At 40.1% G+C, this 23,725-nt stretch overlaps 3 protein-coding genes across 5 annotated transcripts; 2 read left to right on the top strand and 1 right to left on the bottom strand.

Moving 5' to 3' along the window:
• Nucleotides 1-163: 163 nt before the first annotated feature.
• On the bottom strand, nt 164-5,372 carry otud3 (OTU deubiquitinase 3). Of its 2 annotated transcripts, none has more exons than XM_049755369.1 (6): nt 5,208-5,372; nt 4,341-4,566; nt 3,814-3,962; nt 3,364-3,476; nt 3,127-3,249; nt 164-2,515 (listed from the first exon to the last, which is right to left on the bottom strand). In XM_049755369.1, the coding sequence occupies exons 2-6, from the start codon at nt 4,550-4,552 to the stop codon at nt 2,360-2,362; spliced, it is 753 nt and encodes a 250-aa protein (XP_049611326.1). In that variant the 5' UTR covers nt 4,553-4,566; nt 5,208-5,372; the 3' UTR covers nt 164-2,359. The 2 variants fall into 2 exon arrangements, with proteins under 2 accessions (XP_049611326.1, XP_049611327.1); XM_049755370.1 differs by lacking the exon at nt 5,208-5,372 and adding an exon at nt 4,031-4,151 and having other exon boundaries at nt 4,341-4,476.
• On the top strand, nt 5,253-19,046 carry tmem240a (transmembrane protein 240a). Of its 2 annotated transcripts, XM_049755379.2 has the most exons (5): nt 5,308-5,346; nt 6,448-7,173; nt 7,517-7,623; nt 12,037-12,245; nt 16,737-19,046. In XM_049755379.2, exons 2-5 carry the CDS (start codon nt 7,117-7,119, stop codon nt 16,889-16,891), a joined length of 528 nt encoding a protein of 175 aa, XP_049611336.1. In that variant the 5' UTR covers nt 5,308-5,346; nt 6,448-7,116; the 3' UTR covers nt 16,892-19,046. The 2 variants fall into 2 exon arrangements, with proteins under 2 accessions (XP_049611337.1, XP_049611336.1); XM_049755380.1 differs by lacking the exon at nt 6,448-7,173 and having other exon boundaries at nt 5,253-5,346.
• Nucleotides 19,047-19,993: 947 nt separating this feature from the next.
• On the top strand, nt 19,994-23,645 carry LOC125989240 (succinate dehydrogenase [ubiquinone] iron-sulfur subunit, mitochondrial). The gene is made up of 8 exons (XM_049755368.1): nt 19,994-20,163; nt 20,930-21,063; nt 21,195-21,280; nt 21,374-21,510; nt 21,814-21,930; nt 22,430-22,531; nt 22,770-22,892; nt 22,978-23,645. Exons 1-8 carry the CDS (start codon nt 20,098-20,100, stop codon nt 23,056-23,058), a joined length of 846 nt encoding a protein of 281 aa, XP_049611325.1. The 5' UTR covers nt 19,994-20,097; the 3' UTR covers nt 23,059-23,645.
• The last annotated feature ends 80 nt before the right edge of the window (nt 23,646-23,725 follow it).

Below are 23,725 nucleotides of genomic sequence, written 5' to 3'. Positions count from 1 at the left end.
AAGCCAAAAGATTTTTTGGGGGGTAAGACATTTGAATTTACAACAATAATGAATCTCAGGGAAGTGGAAGCTTTTTTGGCCAAAACAATTTTTTGTTTTTCAAGCTAAAAGATATAAAGTTTGGATATAGTGTAAAAATATAATTGAGACTGCACACCATGACTAAACTGTTGTTATCCTCATTTAATCAATACTCATTAACCAACATTGTGATTAAAAAACAACCCATTTTGTTGTTTTTAAACCATTTTTTGAAACCTGTTCTTTTTTTAAAAGTATTTCACAGTACATAATTCACTTCTACAACATTCCTAGGAAGTCACAGTGTCCCTTCACCACTAAGCAATTTTTAGAACATTGGTGATCCCTGGTCTAGGATATCAATGTACCGCATGTTATAACGTATATTCCATTTCCTGACATTCCCTACTGTCTTGATGTATTTGACCTTAACCAGACTCCACTTGCTATTCTTGGTCAGTGTTCCTTGCTGGTGTCCAATTAGATTAGCTGAGTGGGGCGACAAGGTTTAATATCATCTCCCAGTCCAATGACTCTTATCTCCAATGACATGAAATTGGCATGGTTCCGCTAAGAGTCAATAGTTTATAATTAGGTTATGTTTCAGGAATAATGGGCTAAGTGAGTTGTGCTGCTTCATCTCAAGGGGGTTCCACGTCCTCCGTTCCATTACACTTGACAACCGTAGAGTTACAGTCCCTCAACCCTATTTTGGGCTGGTAACAACAACAAAAAGACAAATCAATGCTTCTGAAACTTGTCTAAAAATAAAAAAAACAAAATATAAATATTTGTTTAATCATTGTATCGATTGCTCTTCATAAATGTTGTAATGTCCTGATAGCAAAAAGGTTCCTCACTCCTGCTTTATATAATCTTGAAAATGAATCATTTTTTCCAGAGCCAAAGGCACTGCATGGTCAACCACCCATCGACTCACAGATTGTGCTAACATGCGTGTTACTGTATCTTAAATTATTCAGTGAAGCAATTATGTCCCAGTAAAGAAACATTCCAAACTGTTTCCATGCATATTGCAGTGGCATACATACAAGTGGATGTCCTTGGAGCAAAAACCCCCACACATTTTTACCATTGGGATCCCCTTTTTAGAATATAGCAGGAACAAAGTGTGCATAAAGTAGAGACAATTTTACCAACATTTAGAAAGGTCATGATAGCTTAACTGTAAAAGTTGTGGATTTTATTCATCCCAAAATTTGAATTTATAGCCCAATATCCAAAGCCTTTTGTGAGTTGTGTATTTTACCTCTACCACCAAGAAAGGAAAAAAAAAAGAATTCTACCAAAAAAAATGCACTTTGTTGCACCTCGTCAGTCCACATCAAGTCTACATCAGTTCTCTATGAACCAGAATGTAGCCTGCAAACTAAACGCAAACCATAATTAGTCCACCTTGTTAAAGAAAAGATTTACTTTGGTTAACGAGATTCATTTTGTCTTCTTGTGTATGTAACAATTGTTTGTCGTTTTGTATTTAAGACAATAAGAATAAGGTAAATGGCCTGGGACACCCCCACCCCCCAAAAAACAAAAACAAAGATACATGCCCATCACACGACTGCGAAAACTATACAGCCTGGCCGCTTCATAATTCCCTAACATAGTGACAGATGAACAAACTAAGAAAAACAATACAATTTTACCAGAATGTATCCTGATAGAATATTTAATAACATCATTTAGTGTCTCTTTTGTTGACCAACCTGGGCAGTAGTCTGCACTTTATCCTTAAGAATGCCACTGCAGAGTATTAGATAATGAGCAAACACTCTTGGGTCCCCCGGCCCCCCTTTATTTTTCAAAAATTTAGCAACCATTTGTTCATGCTCAGTTGTGTTGCTATAAACTTGGATAACGTAAAATTAAATACTATTTGATAAATAAATAATGTCTGACTATACATGAATACGTATATCATCAGCATTTAGATTATGAGTCCTCAAAAATGGGGTGCATAACGGTTTGTGGTATGATTCCTGCTCTTATTCCTTTGGTCAGATGGAACAAACCATTCATCTGGAGAATCAAAGTGAATTCAGTCTTCAGCAAATTTACCCCCCACCCTAGAAAAACATATTTCAAGAAATAATCGTATGTGTGCACACACGAACTTAATGTTTGTAAAAATCAGGTCTTGGCACAAACACAAGAATGCTCAAAGATGAGGTTTGTCCCACTGTGTCTTTTCCAAGCTCCATATTAGCAGGCACTCTTAATGTCACCTTGGGAGACTCTTCATCAAATTTGACTGTGCAAAGTTCTTTTGAGAAAACACTATTCACCAGCAGTTCTTTTTTTGGTCTGTATGTCAGTCTCATATACTGAGCGTGTTTAGAGCTGGTATTAAAGTGACAGCCTCTGGTAGTTTCTGGTTCTGGTCGCGTCTGTTGAGGACTTTGAGTCTATTTCGTTCCTCTTGACGCTGCTTCTTCTTGTGTCTTTTGTCCTCCTTTTTCTGCTTGCTGGACACCTGAGAATGGCAAAAATGAAAATATCTCATCAACCGGATATGATTTTTTTCTTTTTCTTTTTCCAAATCAACATCAAGAATAAATGTTAAGACACAAAGCGATTGCTGATTAAAATTTGCTCTTGCCCAGTGCTATGGTCCTCTTTGTTTGAAGTGCTTTGCTGCCATCCACACACAATTACAAACCCATTTTATGGAGCGGCCAATTATTTTCAGATTTTTGCAGATGAGCTTGATCGCTCACCCTAGTGAGGGTTCACTCTAACCAGGCCTTTGCTGGCCCAATCTGATGGGAGAACTCTGGTTACCCTTTGCATTACTGTGGTTGTTAAAATGTTGAAATATAATTTATTTTGACAATACATTTGGGGGGGGCACTTTCATTATCATTTGCATAAAATGAATGCTGCATCTCAGAGAACAAATTGAGTATTAGATATTTCAAATGACTAAAAGCAGTATGGAAACTGGATGATAAAACATCTGTTGTTTTTTTATTTTGTTGTAATTCAGAAATATTGGAAATCAAAATGCTCGTGTGGTTTTGCAGGATTTATGAGCTGTAAATTCCTTTACTCTAGTACACTTCATTCGTGGCGTCCAAGATATACCTGAATGTGTATCTGACCACAAGACTCTGTGTTCTCATCGATGCGCCTCACGCTGTCGTAATGATCCCCATAGCGGTATGCGATGTGTAGTTCTCTACACATCTGCTTCTCTGTACCGTTTATCTGCCAGCCAAAACAAATGAGGTAAATCAAGAGGGAAGACAGTCTTTGCATAAACTTTGGTTGCATGCAGTTGCAAAAAATGTGTTTTTCAAAAAAAATCCTTCCTGGCCTCACCTCCCAAAGTGGTGTGTTCAGCTGATGGATGACCACTTTCACCTGCTGACTGCGAGCAAAAGCCACGATAGCGTCATTGCCTGCAAATGTTCCAGGCTGTGCCAGGTTGGACACTATGCGTGAAAGGAAAAGGTATATACATTTTGTCTCTTCACAAATGCAACGTTTCCCAAAGTTTGGCTTGAGAACCACAATTGGTTATGCGTTAGTTTTTATCTAAGTATACATACTGTACAAACTATTTTCCCAATCATGACACAAGTGGCTTTTTGCTTCAATAATTTATTTTATTTTGTCTTACTTATCATTGCTCTATGTTGACGTGATGCTGATGTGATCTATTTTAGTAAGCTTGGGTCTCCGAGGAAGAAAATGTCTAATTTGGGTCTTGTACCAAATATGCCTCACAGTCAAATGTTCTGGGTTTGAATAACAGAGTTATTTTCTTACAGTGCTCCAGGAAGGGGATATCGTCCTCTACAAAGGGTTCAAAGTCTTGTCGATGGGACATCATGTAGTCAACAGTCTCCTGACGTAGCTCCAGGTGAGATCGAGAATGACCTTCTAACTGGTCTCCGAGAGCTCTGAACAAACAATTTCTGCAGGGAACATTTTAGGGCGAAAAAGTTAAAGAGTCAGACAAATGAATTTTGAAAAGTACATGTACCTGAAAAATCTACTGAAGTGCAAAACGCTCCCACCACTGTTGAGAAGAAAGAGCTGGAGAGGATGTGGCGAAGGACTACAAACCCCCAAGATCCCCCTCCCGGACCCACAGCTGTGGTGTCCTTGAACAAAACAAAGACACCCTGAACTGCTCCCAGAGAGTCACGTCACCCAATGCTCCAGTGTAGGCCACTATCGATGCGCGTTTGTTCAATACGGTGATGGGAATTTGACACATCACAAGACAAATTTCATGAATAGGCATGTGTTCATAAAAATAAGGACATTTCTTTGTCACTTCCACTACTTACCCATCACCGGGGATTTCTCTCAGCATCAGTCCCATTGCCTGTAGCTGAGTGGAGAAACTGAGAAACTCTGCTGCTGCTTCATCATTGCCATCCTGAGGACGATTCTTACGGGCCTTAGCGAGCGCCCGGCGCGCTGACCGCTCGTCTCTCTTTCGTTCCAGTTCATTTCTCTTGTTGCTCCGTGAAGGCTTGGCTGTGTGTTTTGCTGACATGTTCCGTAACAGCTCTGCAAAACCAGTCACAGAATTACAGAAATCAAGGTGGGGCAACAATGAAAACAAGCTGATTGCTGAGACAAATCTAAAACAAACGACATAAATCTGTATCTATAAAATAATCGATTGTAGTTTTTACTTAACTTCTAGAAAACTATCTTGTAAAACATCCAAAAAGGAAATACAAATACAATATAAAACCAACTATTGAATGCACAAGAGTAAAACAAAACAATACAACAGTAAAATATATATTTTTTAAATTAATCAATCCAGCTTTATTTATAGAAGTTAATACATGTGGTGAGATGATTTGCTTCAATTTATTCCTTCAATAATACAACAAAAGGACATTTGAGGAAAGGAAAAAGTATACTTCTTATTAGTTCAATTGTAATGTTTTTTAACAAGCCAAACAATTATTTAATTGCACGTACATTTTGTTCAATAACCATGAGCGCCATAAGGTTCAATAGTAAAAGAAAAGTGATCATGTTTGGCAAAGTCATGCGTTCAATCGCATCAACTTTCACAGCTATGCTAGCAAGTAGCACTTCACAGCTAGTAATTACGTAACAAATCATTGAAAAGCAAACTTGTTCCGAAAGACAAACAAATGGAGGAGTAGATACAGTTTGTAACAGTTACTTACTTTAACACGATTTAGTTGTCAACGCGTTTGCATTTGAAGAGTAAGATTCTGGTTGTCTCGCTACGTCACGCGAAATGTTGGAAGTACTTCCGCATACGTCACCCGGAAGTAAAGCAAACCAGTTCGCTTTCACTCCAAGGTAAAAAAAATATATCTTGTAGTGTAGTCAAATTCAACAAAAGTCCCTTTTTGATACTAATTTATCAATACAATGCGCTAAGTACATTTCACTGCCACTTTTGTTATATCAGGTGTTACATTACATTCATTATAATATTCAAATTGTGCAGACACTGACTAAAGAAGGAGAGTCCAGTTTGGCTATTATTTTAACTCCGAAAGAAAATAACAGCCCACCTTCTGTTCTCAGCTCTTAGCAAATCTACTCGTCACCTTCTCCTCCTGATGACTCCACACTGTTGGAGAATGTGCTGTGGAGGAGGCGTGGGCTGAGACGCAATAGACCTAATGTTTACTAAATCAAATTCACAGTGAGGCAAGGGCATAAAAATTGCATCAGTAGAAGCATGCAGCACATACTTGCACATCTCCACCGCTTGGTGGGTGTTCTAAAGGAGCATTTCATAGTTTCAAGGCCATCAGCAGTCAACCAAATGCGAGCGACCCATCTTTACATTTGTATCAATGTATGTATAGCACATTGAGTAAACTAAAAAAAGAGTGAACAGATTGGACTGCCAATAAATGTCAACAAAGGACAGCGAATGGAGACTTGCGAGTGAAGTGGAACGATTCACGACAGTCTAAAATGCTTCACGCATACAAGCTCATTGTCAGTTAATGTCAGCAAACTATGACCAATTGTTATCAAAATTCACATGGCTATTTCTACTCATGCCCACTTCAGCGTTTGAAAATATAACACTCGCCACAATATTGTTTTTCAACAATAAGACATTTTCTCCCCGAGACGTTCACTATACAGATGTTTTCTATTGATACAGCCACAGTTTTGATGACCCCACCACCATCCTTCAATTTTTTAAAAAAGTGAATACTCCGATCCATGTCAAATATTATTTTTAGCAAATGTTGCGGTTGCAAACGCAACTGCCCGCGGGCTGTAGTTTGAACACCCCTGTCTTGGCGCTAAACACAATTCAAAAATGCAGACATTTTGCATTGAGCAAGTGTACCATTATAATGAAGTGAATGTCCTGCCCACTCCTCCTCTCCCCCTCCCTCCCTCCCCTCCACACCGCCGCCCACTACCATGCAGTGGCGCGCGCGCACCGTCGTGGGAGTGGGTGCTGGTCTTGGTCTGAGCTGCTGCTGCTGCCGGGGGTCCAGGATGGGTTAGTCTCGTCATGTGCGTGTGGCTCCGGGCGTCGATACAGCTAGATTCGGACCAGGACTTGGGGCGCAGCGTGAGTCAAACCAGCTCGCAGATTGAGACTCCCATGTCGGCTGAGAGAAGAGTCGTCGGTGCGCATCTTTGACACATCCATCCGGAGGAAAGTCATCGTTTTGGCCCCATGGAGGACAGACTTTGCCGGTACTGAGGTGGAATATCCCGGGCCGAGGGAGAACGGATAGCGAAGCACTCCCTTTTTGCGAGGATACCCTTTCATTTTCTCCATTTGATTTTCAAGATGGATTGAGAAAAGACCGGATCCTTTTGCATTCTTAATTAGAAGGCAGCCGCATACGAGACACCGGGGAGGGGGTGTCGTTGGACGGCGAGGGCCCACTGCTGCTTGCCGTATAGAACGGAAGAGGACACCGGAGGAGGAAAGAAGGGAGGGTGGGAGGGGTACCCCGGGTAGCCTACACCGGGAGCCAGGGGCTGGCTGTGAAGCGGCTCCATGAGGAGGGGGAGCCCTGCAGAGCCCAGCCGGAGTAGAGAGAGAGAGAGGACGAGTGGTGGCGGGCCAGTTGGGAAGTTTGGATGCATATGATCACAACCACCATGATTTTTATGATTCTGGGTGCTTCAGTTGTTATGGTAAGACTACACCCTACACATGCCTCCCATGGATGGTGGTGGTGGTGGTAGTGTTCTACGAAATTGAGTTGAATCAAATACAACCTTACAGCCGCTCAATTTAAGTTTGCCTGCCTTTATAATCACCTTCCTTCATAAATAAATAATCCATTTTCATCCATGCCCCCCTCCCCTCCACATTCTCTCCATCCTCCTGCTCATCTTAGAATCTGGAGGGTCTTCTCTCTCTTTTTAACCTCTCCCCGTGAGGGTTATTTTCGGCTAATATTCATCTGCGAGATAATTCAGATCTTTTTTTCCCCCTTCTCGTCATGTCCCAGCTCACTGGCATGTGTGTTTTCAGGCGATCGCCTGTTTAATGGACATGAACGCACTACTGGATCGCTTTCACAACTACATCCTGCCACATCTACGAGGGGAGGACCGCGTCTGTCACTGCAACTGTGGGAGGTAATAAACGCCGTCGTGTGTGTGCACGCGCGCGAGCGTGCGTGCGCGCGATGCTCTTTTTCATGCTTTACCCATCGATTTGTTATGAGGAGGCCCGGGGTAGGCCCGGGAGCGGGGGTTTGGGTGCGATGGAGCTCCGCAAAGCTGTCTACTGCCTGCGCGTATTCCAACACAGAAAGCATGTACTGCTGGCCGAGGCGTGTTTTGCATGCGTCGACTGTAAACGCCTTTGCTGCATGCAGTCTTGCCAAGGTGTGTGTGTGTCGGAGGCGCCATAAATAGGTGATGGAGTGTGAGCTTCAAGTGCACATGCACTCTATACGGGCCTAAAAAATAGAGGGTGGTGGATGTGGTTGAAGATGTGCTAAAAGAGAGTGAATTTTTGAGTGTTTTGGTGGGGGTAGCAGCAGCAATCAAGTCATCCATGTATTCATTAAGATGCAGAAGAATGCATTTCTATTAACTGGAAGGGTGTCAGATACTGCAGGGCAGACATTGTCCTCTTTTCTGCACTGTTGCATCCATTCACACTGAATTTGACATTAAAACAGCAGGCTGCGTCTATAGTATTGTACTTCCTACAGCATTAAGTGCTCTAATTTGAATCAACGCAAGTGCTGTGTGGAAAAACAATATGCTTTAGCACAAATAATAATGCTGTTAATTTAACATCATGTTTACAATGATTGGGGTTTTCAACAGCATTGCATCACAAAGCTGTTGAACCCTCAATTGCAATATTTTGACCTACTTAGGTAAGTCACTTTTATTTATGTAGCACTTTTCTCAGAGATAAAATTTACAGTGCCTCACATGTGTATAGAATACAGAACTTTGTTGAACACTGAAAAAAAAATCTTTGGATATTTTGGATGTACGTAATTCAGACAAGTACATATTGCACATGATCAAGATGTCTTAAATTAACATGATACGAATATTTTTTTAGGAAAAGAGTAGAAAATTACACCAATTTACCACATATTATTCACGTGCAACCAAAAGTTGAGTATGCCCTTTTTATTCAGTGACACCTTTTTCGTAGGCTTGTTTTCATCTCAAACTTTGTCGCCTAGTGATTGTTTGTTTTGACTACAGATGATCAAATCAAGTAGACAAGCAATTTAATAAATGATGAATCTCATCTGTCGGGGAAAAAAAATGCTGCAGTCTCTGTCCCCATCTGTAATTTGATATATAAGACTAATGCACCGGAGGATGTATAAAAAATCTGAAATGGAAGACTTTTGAAGTGTCAATCTTTGTTATGCACTCGTGGGAACACCCCATGTCATCTCAATGAATAAAACTTCAAATTGATACAATTAATATTCTTCATTCATTACAAATTTTCAGGGGTAACAGCCTGGTGCTGAGGGGGGTATTTGATAGATAATTGACACCTCATCAGTCATGCCTTCTTTCTCCAATTGCAGGGCTCCAGAGTGTCCCTAAATGGTTGCATTTTGCCCCTAAAATAATCAAGACAGTGCGAAAACATTAGTCTGCCCCTCACATTTTGCTGGAGGTCAAAATATGTTGTAATAAACGAGAACAACAAACAATCTTATCAGCATCATCCATGTTTGTTGTTGACATTCGCCTCGAACGCTTTGAGGTCACAACTGGGAAAATTCGAGAGGGCTAAGTCTGACCTCCGACCTTCTTCGAATGCACATAATGGAATAAAAAAGTTAATCTGGAGCCCTGGATTGGTTGTTTTTCCTTGTGCGTGGTGGTTTTAGAAAACAAAACTATTCCTTAGTGCTAACACTCCCAGTGCACTCTGACTATGAGAGCGCTACTGCCACCTAGTGCAGTAGATGTGTAATTACATTTTAAAGAAAGCCGAAAAAACGTTTCCTGGGGTTGGACGCACGCCTACGGCATTGCGGGCACGCCTCACCATTTGAGAAGGACTAGGGTAGGTCCACATTTATGCCAAAGAGTAGGTGTGCTGTATACAAAATAAAGCCAAAGATAAAGTTGTAAAAAACATTTCATCTCACTTTTTAAACTTTCTTTTTAAATCGCACAAATGCAAGAAGTTAATCACAGGAGAACTAATAATCAAGCAGTGCACCCTGACATTAAAAAGAAGTGATGCTGAAAACCTTTACTGCTTTAGAAACCAGTTTGCTTACTTCACTTAACATCCGATGCACATTCTTTTTATTCACCCATTGTGGATGCTGCTTCTTTTCACAATAGGCTTTGCACAAAAAAAAAATAAAATAAAACCCAACCGAAAGGGGGCATTCTTCTTCAGAGGTACCTTTTACACACAATAGATTACTTATACTGCAAACTACAACCACTGATAAATTAACAGTGTCAATTAAAGCTGAGCATTAATCACTTAGTACATCACTGGAGTACACACATGAATGCCTGCTCCATCGATATTCGGTCAGTTTGTCTGGCGCGTGACTCGTGCAGATGTACGCTGGTCCACCTGATGAGCGCGGACGAGTCACGGTGCCCACACGCTTCACCTTGTCAGCCTGGAGGACACAGTCAGTGTCATTTCACTTGGCAACCTACACTGCTCTGTTATGAGATGAAACCTGGCATACATTAGCTGCCACTCAATTTTCCTCAAAATATTCTATTAAAATTGTATACAATAAGAGTATTATTTTAAATGTGTCACCAAATATCAGAATAAGATAACAAAATAACATTTTGTGTACATATTTTAAATTCCAATACGTATTCTGTTTTAACTTTATTAGAGAAATCAGAATAACACATTTGTTAACATATAGAAAAAATATTCAACACCGGTACAGTCTTGCAATACCACACTTGAATTTATTTTCGTATCACAGTACTGCATGTTAAGATGCATTTTCATTTCAATCAGATTCTCAGTGCGAAACTGAATGACAATGATGTCAATCTATGGTGGACCAAAACTATGTGGAAATATATGTTTTGGTGTTTATGGACCGTGGTGGCACTTCCTACCAAGAGAATGAACCATTTGATCTACAGGAATAAGATTTCCAATTTGTATGCTGTATATGCAATTAAAATAGGAATCAACAGCTGACTACGGAAGTAGCAGCTGAATAATGATCAAAAGTTGAAGCGAGAGCCACACATGAAAGAATTAGGAGGAACAAACTATCAAAGACACGAAAGAATTTTATCAAACACAATAAGACTCTAGAGACTCCAAGGCAACTAGGGAAAAGGAAACCTGGAGTGACAGAGAGGGATGACATTGGGAGAACACGAGGGAATACAAGGTGGTGGGACCACAGTGACAGTAAGAAGAAAAGTTTCTAATTTGGATTTAGTAAGTTCAGTGCCGTGGTTGAGTGGTTAGCCTGTCTTCCTCACTGTCACAGAGGTTTTGTATTTGAATCCACCCCGCGCTGCATACAGTAGGTTTGGGGACCTTGTCATGAAGGCTTTGATTTCTCAGTAGCATTAGCCAGTATAAGCTTTATTTTTGTGTCAGTGAGGTTTCTGGGTTCGTATCTCAGCTCTTATTAGGTTCATTGAGGACACTTGTCCACTGGTGTGAATGTGAGCGTGAATGGTTGTCTATATGTGATTGACTGGCTTAGTCTCCAGTTTACCAGTGACCTTAATAAAAACAAGTGCTGTAGGAAAATGGATTGCTAAGACAGTGTTAATTTTAATTACCATAACTATAGGCAACAGTGTATGTTACTATATCATTTTTGGTGTCGAGGTTCAGCTCATTCAGTGATGGTGTGAATGTAAGTGCAACTTTTTGTCTATATGTGTCCTATGATTGACTGGCAAGCAATCTGGGGTGTACTCTGCCTCTCACCCAAGGTCAGCTGGGATAGGTTCCAAATTGTACAGAAAATGGATTGATTGATGGATGGATGGATTGATGGATCGATGGATGGATATCGATGACATTATTAGTATTACGATTTAGGGGGGATCATTTCTATGGGCTGCATTGTTAAATATTGCTATCAACTGTATGTGACTAAATTATGGTTTAGGTGTCAAAGAGGTCATAACAACATTAGTGACGTCTTAAAGTGGAAGTTAAGTAAAACAAATTCTAGTTTAAAGATGGTATTCTGGTTAATTTTGCATTTGTGAGAAATTAATCAAGCGGAAAAATTCACAATTTTTTTATTAATCTCATTTTGCCACTTGCTGTCGAGTGAAAATGACATCAAAGTGCCTAAAGGCTCAAGTTGAGAACATCTTATGGCATGAACTCGAAAATATTTGCGCCGTGGCTGTGGTTAGATACTGCAATGTCATTTGCAGTTGACAGCAAGTGGCCGTACAGGACAAAAATGGCCGCCCCGAAATGGGCAAAAACATTTCTTGACTTGAATTTCTCTGAAGCCTCCTGAACAGTACTCTACATAGCACACAGTCACTCTAACAGGCGTGTGTCTTTCCTTACAGACATCATGTGCACTATGTCATTCCGTACGATGGGGACCATTCCCTGGTGGACTCCTCAGAGAACTACTTTGTAAGTGACAGTGTGACCAAGCAAGAGATGGACTTAATGCTGGGCCTGCTGCTGGGCTTCTGCATCAGCTGGCTCTTGCTGTGGCTGGATGGCGTCTTGCACTGCGCCGTCAGGGCCTGGAGGTCGAGCCGCTACTACGGTAAGATGCCCTTTGGTTTCAGACCCGCTTGGCTCCCACTGCACAGTCTGACTCTGAATACTGAAGATCGAGCTTGAACAGAACACGTCATCCTCACTGGAAAAAGTAAACAAGGCACTTAGTAAAAGAGGTGCGAAAATACAGCTAGCACCACAGCTACAATATCAAATTGCATTTGACATGATAGGTCTACGAGCTTAGTTAGAGCTTATCTGAATACCCGTCCGAATTCTTCGAGGTGTGTTGATTTAAAAATGTCAACAGTTAACAATTTGATATGGAGCTCATAAAAAAAAATCATTGACAGTTAAACATGTTTTTTGTACTTAAAGAGAAGCTAAGAATAGACAAGAATGTGATATTGCTGGGATTTGGAAAATCCATCGCTAATTAGACTGCAAGGGTTAAAAGCTGGGGAAAGAATGTTGCGACTTGGGTTTACAGTCCCCAAAAAAATCTGTGAAGTTATCGTGCATCTTTCATTTTCTCAAGTTGATCACTGAACAACATGTCAGACTAGATGTATATATTTCTTGAAGGGTTGAGTAGATACCAAAACACAATTAGGGTGCAGACATGCAGAGAGAATGGAAATTTTATCTTGCTGATGATTATCTGCTGTCAAAACAATTGATCATTCATTTGAATAACCTTGTCAATTCTAATATTGCTCAAATGGCACTTTGTGAGCTCACTCTGGAGCAAGATCTCTACGGTGCACTTTTTTTCAGAGCTGTAATAACCACTACGTCACTAATTTCTGTTCCTCAAAAGTTCAGTATCCATCCATCCATCCATCCATCCATCCATCCATCCATCCATCCATCCATCCATCCATCCATCCATCCATCCATCCATCCATCCATCCATCCATCCATCCATCCATCCATCCATCCATCCATCCATCCATCCATCCATCCATCCATCCATCCATCCATCCATCCATCCATCCATCCATCCATCTCCTGCAATGCTTATCTTAGAGTCTATCCCAGCTAACTCTAGGCGAAAGGCAGACTCCACTCTGGACTGGCTGCCAGTCAAACTGAGGGCACAAATAGAGACAGACAATCATTCACACTCACATTCAGGCCGACACGAACCCACGCTGCACACTGAAGTCAAGAGAGTGAAGCCCTTTACTATGAGTGACAGTTCAGTGCCCCATGGGACTAATTGTTTGACCTCAATGTAACTTCCTTGTACTTTCTGTAGTTACAAAACGTACAGCTATGCTTCGAATCAGTCACTGACTTTCATTCATCTGACTTTGGCACGGGCAACGGGGGTTCAGTTCCTTCTCAGTGATAAAGCGCATGTGAGCGTGAATGGTTGTGTGTTTCATACATTATGTGCCCTGCAACCACTCCAGGGTGCAGTCTGCCTTTCACCTATAGTCAGCTAGCTTGAGCTCCCCGTGATGTTGAGCAGGATAAGCAGTATAGAAGATAGATTGATGGATGTTCCAAATCCTTAAACAGTACAATTGTGGAACCCCATGTGAGGTTGGCCAGCACTAGTTTTTCTGAAGGCCTTGGGCAGAAGAGACTGACTTGTCTGCACACAGAAATTGACATTTGATTAGAGGGAAAAAAATTCCAACACTCCTTGCCTGATAGAAAAACAGTGATTTTTCGCTGTCTTGTGGCGTCTATTGATAATTATAAATCTTCGGGTGAAAGTCAGTTGGATTTTTTTCTAATCATAGCAGGGCTCAGTCTTCACTGTAAATTAAGTCATTGCTCCTGATATTTTTTAGGCCATCAAGGAAGGCCTTGCTGCCCCATCTTACTACCATTTTGTGGTACCCTCGTTTGTGTATTTATGTCCTGTAAGTGACCCCAGTCACACAATCTGCATCATCATCACTATCTATATTTTTTCATGTCATATGTTTGAATCCAATTAAGCATGATAGTTGAGCTCTTATTTCCTTTTTCCCTTATAGCTGTTCAATGTGCTCTCTGATTGCACAATAGCCAGTGAGCTGGATAATAAAACATCCACAATGTTCTTAGGTTTGAACCACCATCTGCTTTCACATCTAAATATGGAATGCATTCAGTCGTTTGGCACAAACTGGCAGGAAGTTCCACAAAAAAAGATGAGTGAACATTCTGTGCAAGCTGGGGCCTCAGTTCCTCAGTTTTTAAAATTACTGGAAAGGTTGGTGACACTGATTAACCTCCAACTTTGGGGCGGGGCCAAACAAACTTTTTCCATCGGGAATAACAAAATTTAAAATATTATGGCTTCCTCCCACATTTCAAAAACATGCATGGTACACCCTTAAAAATGCTGGGTTAACAACCCAGTTTGGTTTTAGCACAAAACAGCTAATTTTTCTTGTTGTGTTGTGTTGTTTTTAGTTCTGCATTTTTAAGGGTGAAGACATTAGGGTACTCAGAATCAATGCTTCAGTGGTGGGAAATGCAAAAACATCCAGATAGTACAAAGAGTGTTCCTTTTTTGTGCAGGGCGGGAATGCCCCCTGTGTATAAACCTTTATGTGTGTGTGCGAGACGCTTATGCTGGGTCACACGCATTTAGCCACACAGCGATGAAGTGGAGGTGAGGCCGACAACAAGAGGAAGGCTTTCAGCGTACGTGTGTTGGTGGAGGTGGAGGGAGGCTCAGGATGAAGGTGCTGTCACAGCCCCACCCCCACTTACACACCGCTCTCTCCTCCACCCAATTCTAAAAATAGAATAAGAGCGAGTGAACAGCTGGAATGGCAAGTGAGGAAAACACACACACACACACACACACACACACACACACACACACACACACACACACACACACACACACACACACGCAGACGAACGCACACAAACGCTGTGATTGGCTCTGTGCCCCATTTCTTCATTTTCTGTAAACATCTCACAACAAGACAATAACGGTAAAGTACTTCCCCTCAACTTGAAATGATAAAAAAAAAATTGTAAATTGAATTTTCCAAGCCATGCATTGTCATCTTCATGCTTTTATTCAAATGAGGGACCTGTCTTTGTTTGCCCCCGTTTTGCTCCGGATACCCTTCAGAGCAGTCCTTGTGGACAGCATGGCCCATTCACAGCTATAAATAACTCCCCCCCTTCTCTCCATCCCGCACACACACTCCATCCTCGCTAAACTTCACCGCTATCGCCTCCGCTTCGCCTCCTCTTGCCACTCATCCTTTAGCCGGGCCATTTGCGGTCCAGGCCCTTCCCTCCTCCTGTCTCCCGGGGCCTCGCTTCACCTCCTTCACTTTAGAACCTGACAAGTGAAAATGTCTGCCCCACTCCTCACCTCACACCTCCAAAATTCATCAGTGTTGGCCCCCGGCCCGTGTGGCCACTGGTCGTTGACTGTGCGGCTTTTATGCTGGCAAATGGTCTTATCTTTATTGGGCTTTATTTTATGCATTTTGAATTCTGAGATTCAGGGTTTTCCCCAGGCACTACTACTAGATTACCAAATATCAACTTTTTGTCAAAAATAGCAATAATTCAAGGCATCAACATTTCACTCTACTTCCTTTTTGTTCAGAAATTGAACAGTCAAGGTTCATTTCCTTCATGTGAACACAAAAAAGTTCTTTTGGCTGCCGGGCTGAAATATAATTTCAACCTTCATATCTATGATAGGATATCATAAGAAATAGATCCAAGACGGTGCACCCTGGCAGTGTGAGAAAGCTCCTTTGTACTTCCCAGAATTAAATGTTATTAGAGCGATGATAAAGCTGGGGGGCTAAACGACCTCAGCGACTCCAGTCCAAAGTCTGTGCGAGTGCAATAAGTCATTTTTATGCTGCGCAAATGAGTAAAACTTTCATGCGAGCGATTCTGGGTCTTTTTGTGCAAGTAGCCCCTTCCAGCGCACAAAAAGCTGCAAAGAAGAGTAATTAGTGAAAGAACAATCTCACTTTACTCGGAAACACAATCTCACTTTACTTGGAAACACAGTTTTTGTTGTGAAAGCTCATGTGATATGACATGGCATTTTAATGTCCCCGGTACATTTTGAACATTCACTTTCACTTGCAATTTAAGTTTTAAATTGCGCACTTAAGTTTTGGCCAGTACCAGTTGTACAAAGTAGAATCACAACCACGAGTGATGTTCAATTTCCTATTGGACCAAATACCTTTTTGATCCGATGGTGAGTAAAATTCAAAATTGTCTCGGAACAGCGTTGGACAATCAAAATGTTTTCACTTTTTTTTTTCTAGCACATGGGGTTTTTGAGATATTTTCATTTTTTGTTTTTCAGTTTGACCGATATAAACCTGTGCAATACATATTTTACCCATTATTTATAGCTGGAATGTTTCAGAGAATATCACACCTGTTGCTGAATCAAAGCACTAATTAATAAATATTACTAATAGTAATACTATTAAACATTTTACATCAATTTACCAAAGTTTATTTGCATCTTTGATTAAGAAAATTGTTGAGCAGTGTCATGAGAGCACCATATCATCTCTCGTCTCTTCTCTAGATACGCCGTCCTGGTCTTGGCTGCCGCAATTCTGCAACCTTCGAGAGTTGCGTCGTAGGGCCCAGCTCCGACAGTTGGACGACTCCAGTGGCAACATGGTGCACATCAAGCAGAAGCTCTACCACAATGGCCACCCAAGCCCCCGTCACCTCTGACTCAACAACAGAAACACAACCAACCAACCAACCAACCAACCAACCAACCAACCAACCAACCAACCAACCAACCAACCAACCAACCAACCAACCAACCAACCAGTCCAGAATTTTCCTTTTCACTCGCCCCTAAACCTCACGGCAGGTGGCCTCACAGGAATCTCCGCACACCACCCTGATAACATTGCCCTCTAAAAAGCCCTAAGAGAACTTTCCTCAGTCAGATGCAGGCTCCCATCACCCCAGAGAAAGTCCCAAATGAAGTCAGGTCCAACATTTTAGGAGCAGGAACAACAACAAAAAAACATTTTTAAGGGTGTTTTTTTTCCTGTATAGAGACATTTTCTGTGTTCATTGTTTAACTTGGCATGCTCTTTTAGAACAGGGTATGACGTGGGCAGTGTTTGCATTTTTATTTTGGGTGGGAGACTTGTTGCTTTGGGGAGGTGTGGGCGGGGGGTGAATGCAATTCCTGGGTGGGTGGGTTTTTGTGATGTTAGATTGCTGCTTGTGTAGATATGTAAAAATATGGACCAGAGGGGTTAAAAGAAAAGGGGAGGGGGTGATGACTTGTTCCTCACTAAATGATTGGCTTGGTCGGTCCAAAATTCAGCAATGGAAGAGGAAGCTAAGTCTGTTTTAAAAATGGATGTGAAACCATGTGAAATTCGGCCAAAGAAGAGCCACAGACAAATTAGCTTTATAGTGAATTAACTGAATGTAATATTTTCTTTTTCATGTAAATATTTGAAGGGGAATGCACGACAAGGGTTGTGGTTTGGGTTCTCTTTGCTTCATATTTTTATTATTTCGGAGAATACACGGAAGTTTTTAGTTTTTATGTATGTAGACCCCTTTTCATTTTCTCACTGTTGTTTACAGGCTGTTGGCCAAGCAGAATTCTCAAAGCTCAAGCAGAACTACCCAAGATAACCCAAACTAATGAAATAATTCCCGATACCTCCCATGAGGAATAAAAACCCTGTAAAAGAATAAAAGCTCTGTAAAATATTTTCTAATACATTTAACATATTTGAAGATATTGGAAGGCTTTTTAGTGAATATATTTTTGCGGCTCACACAGAAATGAGTTGACATAAGCAGGACGTGCTTTCACAAATTGATCATAGATGTCCACAACGTTTCAAAGATGGAGACAACGGCAAAGACGGAGACGACAGTTAACAACCGTCTGTTATGCATTACATTTAAAAGGCATTTATTTTCACTTTGCAGGCACTTTAAGTGGTCATTTGTTTCCCATGTTGCACAACTGATCAATGCGTACGGTGTACACATGGATAAACTCCACACTAAAAGTGTCCAAATTAGTCAATAAATTGACACGTAATTGATCATCAAATTAATCGACTGAGTATTTTAATAATCAATTATTTTTTTAGCGTCATTGTCAAAATTGATCAAGTGATCTGATGTTCACCTGTCAAGAGTAATTATAGAAAATGATGTATTATTGATTTAATTAACGATTTCTGTAGTCATTCATGAAAGCAGACTAATTATATTTGGTGTTTAATCAAATTTACTATTCACAAATATCTGTTTTTAATTTGTATAACAATGACCAAACCAGTAACTGGATCAGTTTCAAAAAGTTTGATGAGTCCAACTTCTATTCTACTTGTGTGATGTTGCTCAACAGTTGTTGTTTTTTATCACTAAACAATACACAATAATTGATTAATACATATTAATCAGGAACAAAAATATTTTTGAAGTACACTTTTATGCAAAATAATATTTGATCAGATTGTTGGAATAATCAATGGAATAATTAATTGAATAGATAACCCCCCTCAGAAAAAAAGATATGCTTTGAGTCATGACTTCTGTGTCACTGACACTGTAAACTTCACACAACACACAACACACAACACCTTTGCAGCAGGTAATGTACTATGTGACTTCTGTAAAACTGACGTTTACGATCGATAACATGCTGTAAGCATTTCAGCAGTGACCCGAAAGCGCTCGCACATATTTATGTAATCACCTCTCACTTCTGACCATCAGCCATTAAGCGCAGGGAACCCTCACCAGATCCCCGCTCGCCCACCCTCTTGATGTCCAGACATTGCTGTTGTGAGGATGAAATGTCTGTTTTATTAAAAGTGCTATTGAAGCACAGCAGTGACCTCTGATGTTTGATTGTGTCAGTACTCGTAATTATACTTACGTGCTGCTATAAATAGAAATGGAAATCATTACAATCAGAATCAACAGCAATCGGGTGGACCCAGACACACTGACATCCCAGTACTGGACCATATGGTAAAAATGTGGCTTATATATTGATTTATTGATTGATATCTTTATTTCGAACATCCAAAAGAAAAAAAAGAAAAAAACAAAACAAATCACACTCTAAAGTGCCACATATAAGTCCATACAACAACAAGCAAAATATAAACCAACAAACAGAAAAAATACATAAATAAATAATAATAATAATACATAAGTAAATAAATCAATAAAGAATGCTCGAAAAGGAGTAGGAAGAAGCATAGCTTTTTAGATTCCTACCCCTTATATAGATTAGACCTTTGAACTTTAGTCCAGACTGAATTGTGTACAAGCGGGAATGTATTTATTTATTTATTTATTTACTTACATATAAAACCTACATCCAACAACTCATATAATTTTACACAAATGAAAATAATGATGAGGATATATATTTAAATATATCTTACAGCCACATAGTTTAAATGCATGTATATATGCATTAACACTATGCAGTACACTCCGGTTACTAAAGTGACGTATACGGACGACCAGTACACATGACGTAACTCACCTTCGTTTTCGTGTTGTAAGAGAGGGTGTGGCACATGATGCTTTCAATTACTATAGGACATATCAGTTATTCCTAGCATCGGACGCTTTAGTTACCCAAAACAAAAAGTAAATCCTAAAATAATACAAACAAGGTATACTTGTATATCTCTAATCATATTTAATTGAGCGTACCACAGAACAGTCATAGTCGGAGACAGCTAGGAATAATTTCCTAGGCAACATTTTTTTTTTTTTTTTTTTTTAGATCACTGAAGCTGACTCGTTCGACGTTCCATTGCGTCATTTAAACGCATCGTAAAGGGGTGGAGTTTGAGGTTGGAAACACTAACGCGTGTCTGTCCGGTTGAATCCACGACTGGGGAGCTTCTGCTTGATTTCACTCGAAAATGTCAGTACTTTGTCTCGCTTTGACCCGGAATGCATTGGCCGTCAGGAACTCTGGCATTTTGGTGGTAAGTCGCTTTCAAGACACTGCATCAACGTTAGTTTACTGGACACATGAACGTATGATGATGTTATATAATGGAAGAAGACCACGTTCAATGTTTTCCATCCTGCGAGGCTACGTAATGTAATTTTATGCGATATCATAATCAAATTTGTATTTAAATGTATTTGAACAGTGCAGAAAATAACTGGAGTACCGTACTGTAACTGTTGGTCGTTAAGTTGCAGCTGCAACATATGATAAGTTCTGAAATATTTTAAGGATGTCAGGATGTCTTTTGAAACTGAATTTACAAACTTAAATATTTTAAGGATGTCAGGATGTCTTTTGAAACTGAATTTACAAACTTAAAGAAGTTGCAGCTTCTCAATTCGGCTGTCATTGTCACCAAGACAGTTGGGTAACAAAGACAGCAGTCATGTAACACGAACACGCAGTTCACCCCAGCAACCACTAGGGAGAGGCTGCGTTACACAAGAAAAGTCACTCAACGACCACAACATTAGGTACACCTGCATCAGAATGGCTTCCATTTCGAAGAAAAAAAAATCACTTTCACAATTTGTTAATCCAGCATTACATTAATTACATTGGATTTCATCATACTCTGATCTGTTTGAATATTTTGAAGATACCCAAATAATGTAAAACAAAACAATACATTACAAAATGTGCACAAATTACAAAAAAATATTGGAGCTAATTAAATGTGCAGATGTACCTTATGATGTACCTAAAATGTCGACTGTTATTTGTTGTGTATGATGCAGACGGTGCGCAATGCCCAGACCCTGGCTTCGCCGGCTCCCGAACCCAGGATAAAGAAGTTTCAGATTTACCGCTGGGATCCGGACACTGCTGGAGACAAGCCCCGTATGCAGACATATGAAATTGACCTTAACACGTAAGACACGTGACTGACACATGGTCCTTCAGAAAAACAAAAATAACAGAATTGCAGTAATTCCCTTTACTATGTACTTTAACCACGTTGTAGATGCTACAGTGTTTTGGTAAATTTCTCTTTATATACAGTTGTGGGCCAATGGTTCTGGATGCTCTCATCAAAATCAAGAATGAAATAGATCCCACGCTTACATTTAGACGTTCCTGTCGTGAAGGTGAGGGACTAACTATTGTTTTTGTCACTACAACTTACCTGCCTTTAAATGAATGGTACAAAATTGAGAATTCTGATCTAATGTTCATTCCAGGCATTTGTGGCTCATGTGCCATGAACATCAATGGAGGAAATACACTTGCATGTCTCAACAAAATTGACAGCACCACAAACAAAGCCACCAAAATTTACCCCCTCCCTCACATGTATGTGGTCAAAGATCTCGTGCCTGTAAGTACTGCAAGTTTGTTTAGTCAGGTCATGAGTTTATATGGTATACTATTGCAATTTAAAGGGGAAGTCAACCCCCAAATTTTCTTTATAATAAAATGTTGTGTGCACCCCAGCTTGTTGAAACATAGTGTTCCGATTAATGTTTCATTTGTATAATATGAATTAAAGGCTGTTTTGATCCATATCAGGGGGTGGCCATTTTACCACTTGCTATCAAATCAAATAATAGTAATCAACCATGTACAGTATTTGATAAATTCATTTTTTTTTTTTCTTTTCTTTTTTAATAACTTCCTCCAGGACATGAGCAACTTCTATGCACAGTACAAATCCATCGAGCCCTACCTAAAAAAGAAGGATGAATCTCAGGAAGGGAAGGACCAATATTACCAGTCAGTGGGGGACAGGCAAAAACTGGTAAATATATAATTTAGTTTTATCATCATTAAAACGCATTTCCACCAAGTGGAACAGTTCAGGTCAGCTCACCACATGTTTTAGAATTGTACGTAAATTTGGCTCCTGGTTTGAAGGTGACAAATACATAGCCACACAGAAATGAGTTGACAGCTAAAACTGAGACATTATTTGTTAGGGCCACCAAATTAAACTGCTGTAAAGTATCTCCGCCAAAATTTGTGTTGAAGGTTTTGTGTTCCCATTCGGTTTGCATCGCACAGATTTGCTGTTCACCGAGCAGATTCCAGACCCTAGTTGGCACCTTGATAAAAAGTCATACCATGTAATAATTCAACTTGTTTTGTGTGAGAATTATGGTGGTTTAACCTTGACTCACTCCCCCAGATGATATCAACCCACGCCACACGATTAGTACAATGTTTTATTGCGTCACATTAGAATAAAATAATGCATACCACCAAAGCGTACATTAAATATGACGTGTTTAACTCAACAGGACGGCTTGTATGAGTGCATCCTGTGTGCATGCTGCAGCACCAGTTGCCCTAGCTACTGGTGGAATGGGGACAAATACTTGGGACCTGCTGTTCTCATGCAGGTAATGTAAATAAAATTCAGAATGTGTACTCTTCCGAATATATATTATACTATAAGGATATAAACATCATACAGTTCCAACATGTTTTGATTTCATGTCTGTACCAGCTTTTTGTCAAAAAAGACCACAGGTCAAGATTTACAGAGGACAGACCAGCAACTATTAGTGTTATGAAGAATTATTCTGAGTTTCGAGTTTATATAGTATATGTAATCCAAAACTTTGTGCTGTCATGCAGGCATACCGGTGGATGATAGATTCTCGTGATGACTTCACTGAGGAACGACTATCGAAACTTCAGGACCCTTTTTCTTTGTACCGCTGCCACACTATCATGAATTGCACCAAGACATGCCCCAAGGTACTTTGAAGACCATCAAACCATAAACATTTTCTTCCTCCCAGACTTATGATTTCTGCTATCTCACGGGCTCTGCTCTCCACAGGGACTCAACCCAGGAAAGGCCATTGCTGAAATCAAGAAAATGATGGCAACTTACCAAGAAAAGAAAGCTGCTGTATCATGAAAAGATGAGAGTTAAGACCGGTCAAGAGCCAATAATAATAGTTTGAGTGGAGTGGAAGAGAACATGCAACCAGGAACAATGGCAATTTTTGCAGTTGTGGGCATTTTAGTTGTTGACAACCCAACCACTACACATTGCTTTACCAATTGCATTTCATTTTCCAACTTTTAAACAATATGGAACCCGAAGACACTTTTTTTTCTTTTTTTTTACTGCCAAAGGATCAATATTGTTGAACAAAAAGATGGCTGAGTTAGCTAAGGTCAAAGTAGAAATTAGCACATCATGCTCATCACCTCTAACTTAAAATGTCATTGATTATTTTCTCAATAGTGATACATGAAATATGTGAGCTGTCTTGTGTCAGAGGGAAACATCCGAACATACTGGTCTAATCTGTGGTTATTCGGCACGGAAAGCGTAATTTCCAGTTGTAGAAAGTTTATCTGTGCATATCTATTTATGTGATTGTGGATGGAATAATATGGGAGAAAATTGGAAGAGTGAAAACACTTTAAAGAAAGTAAATGGAAGTCTATTTAACTGTAAATAATGAGACATTTAATCAATAAAACGTGTTGAACTCATTACACCTGTATTCTTTATTTGTTACGGAGTTTCAGGTCAGAGGTACAGTGAAGTGCTGTACCGTGTACTTAGGAACAAG

This window comes from Syngnathus scovelli, chromosome 2 (genome assembly GCF_024217435.2).
Source record: "Syngnathus scovelli strain Florida chromosome 2, RoL_Ssco_1.2, whole genome shotgun sequence".
NCBI lineage: Eukaryota > Metazoa > Chordata > Actinopteri > Syngnathiformes > Syngnathidae > Syngnathus > Syngnathus scovelli.
Note: the sequence above shows the minus strand (reverse complement) of the source record. Positions and strands in the feature narration are given on the sequence as shown.

Bases quoted from the DNA above. Each gene is read 5' to 3' on its own strand.
- otud3 (XM_049755369.1), bottom strand. From the start codon at position 4,552: ATGTCAGCAAAACACACAGCCAAGCCTTCACGGAGCAACAAGAGAAAT. The intron at 3,250-3,363 runs GTGAGGCCAGGA...TTTGGCTGGCAG, and splicing joins TGAACACACCACTTTGGGAG to ATAAACGGTACAGAGAAGCA. The intron at 2,516-3,126 runs GTATATCTTGGA...TGCCATTCTCAG, and splicing joins GTGGTCAGATACACATTCAG to GTGTCCAGCAAGCAGAAAAA.
- tmem240a (XM_049755379.2), top strand. From the start codon at position 7,117: ATGCATATGATCACAACCACCATGATTTTTATGATTCTGGGTGCTTCA. The intron at 7,624-12,036 runs GTAATAAACGCC...CTTTCCTTACAG, and splicing joins TGTCACTGCAACTGTGGGAG to ACATCATGTGCACTATGTCA. The intron at 12,246-16,736 runs GTAAGATGCCCT...TCTCTTCTCTAG, and splicing joins GAGGTCGAGCCGCTACTACG to ATACGCCGTCCTGGTCTTGG.
- LOC125989240 (XM_049755368.1), top strand. From the start codon at position 20,098: ATGTCAGTACTTTGTCTCGCTTTGACCCGGAATGCATTGGCCGTCAGG. The intron at 21,064-21,194 runs GTAAGACACGTG...CTTTATATACAG, and splicing joins TATGAAATTGACCTTAACAC to TTGTGGGCCAATGGTTCTGG. The intron at 22,893-22,977 runs GTACTTTGAAGA...TGCTCTCCACAG, and splicing joins GCACCAAGACATGCCCCAAG to GGACTCAACCCAGGAAAGGC.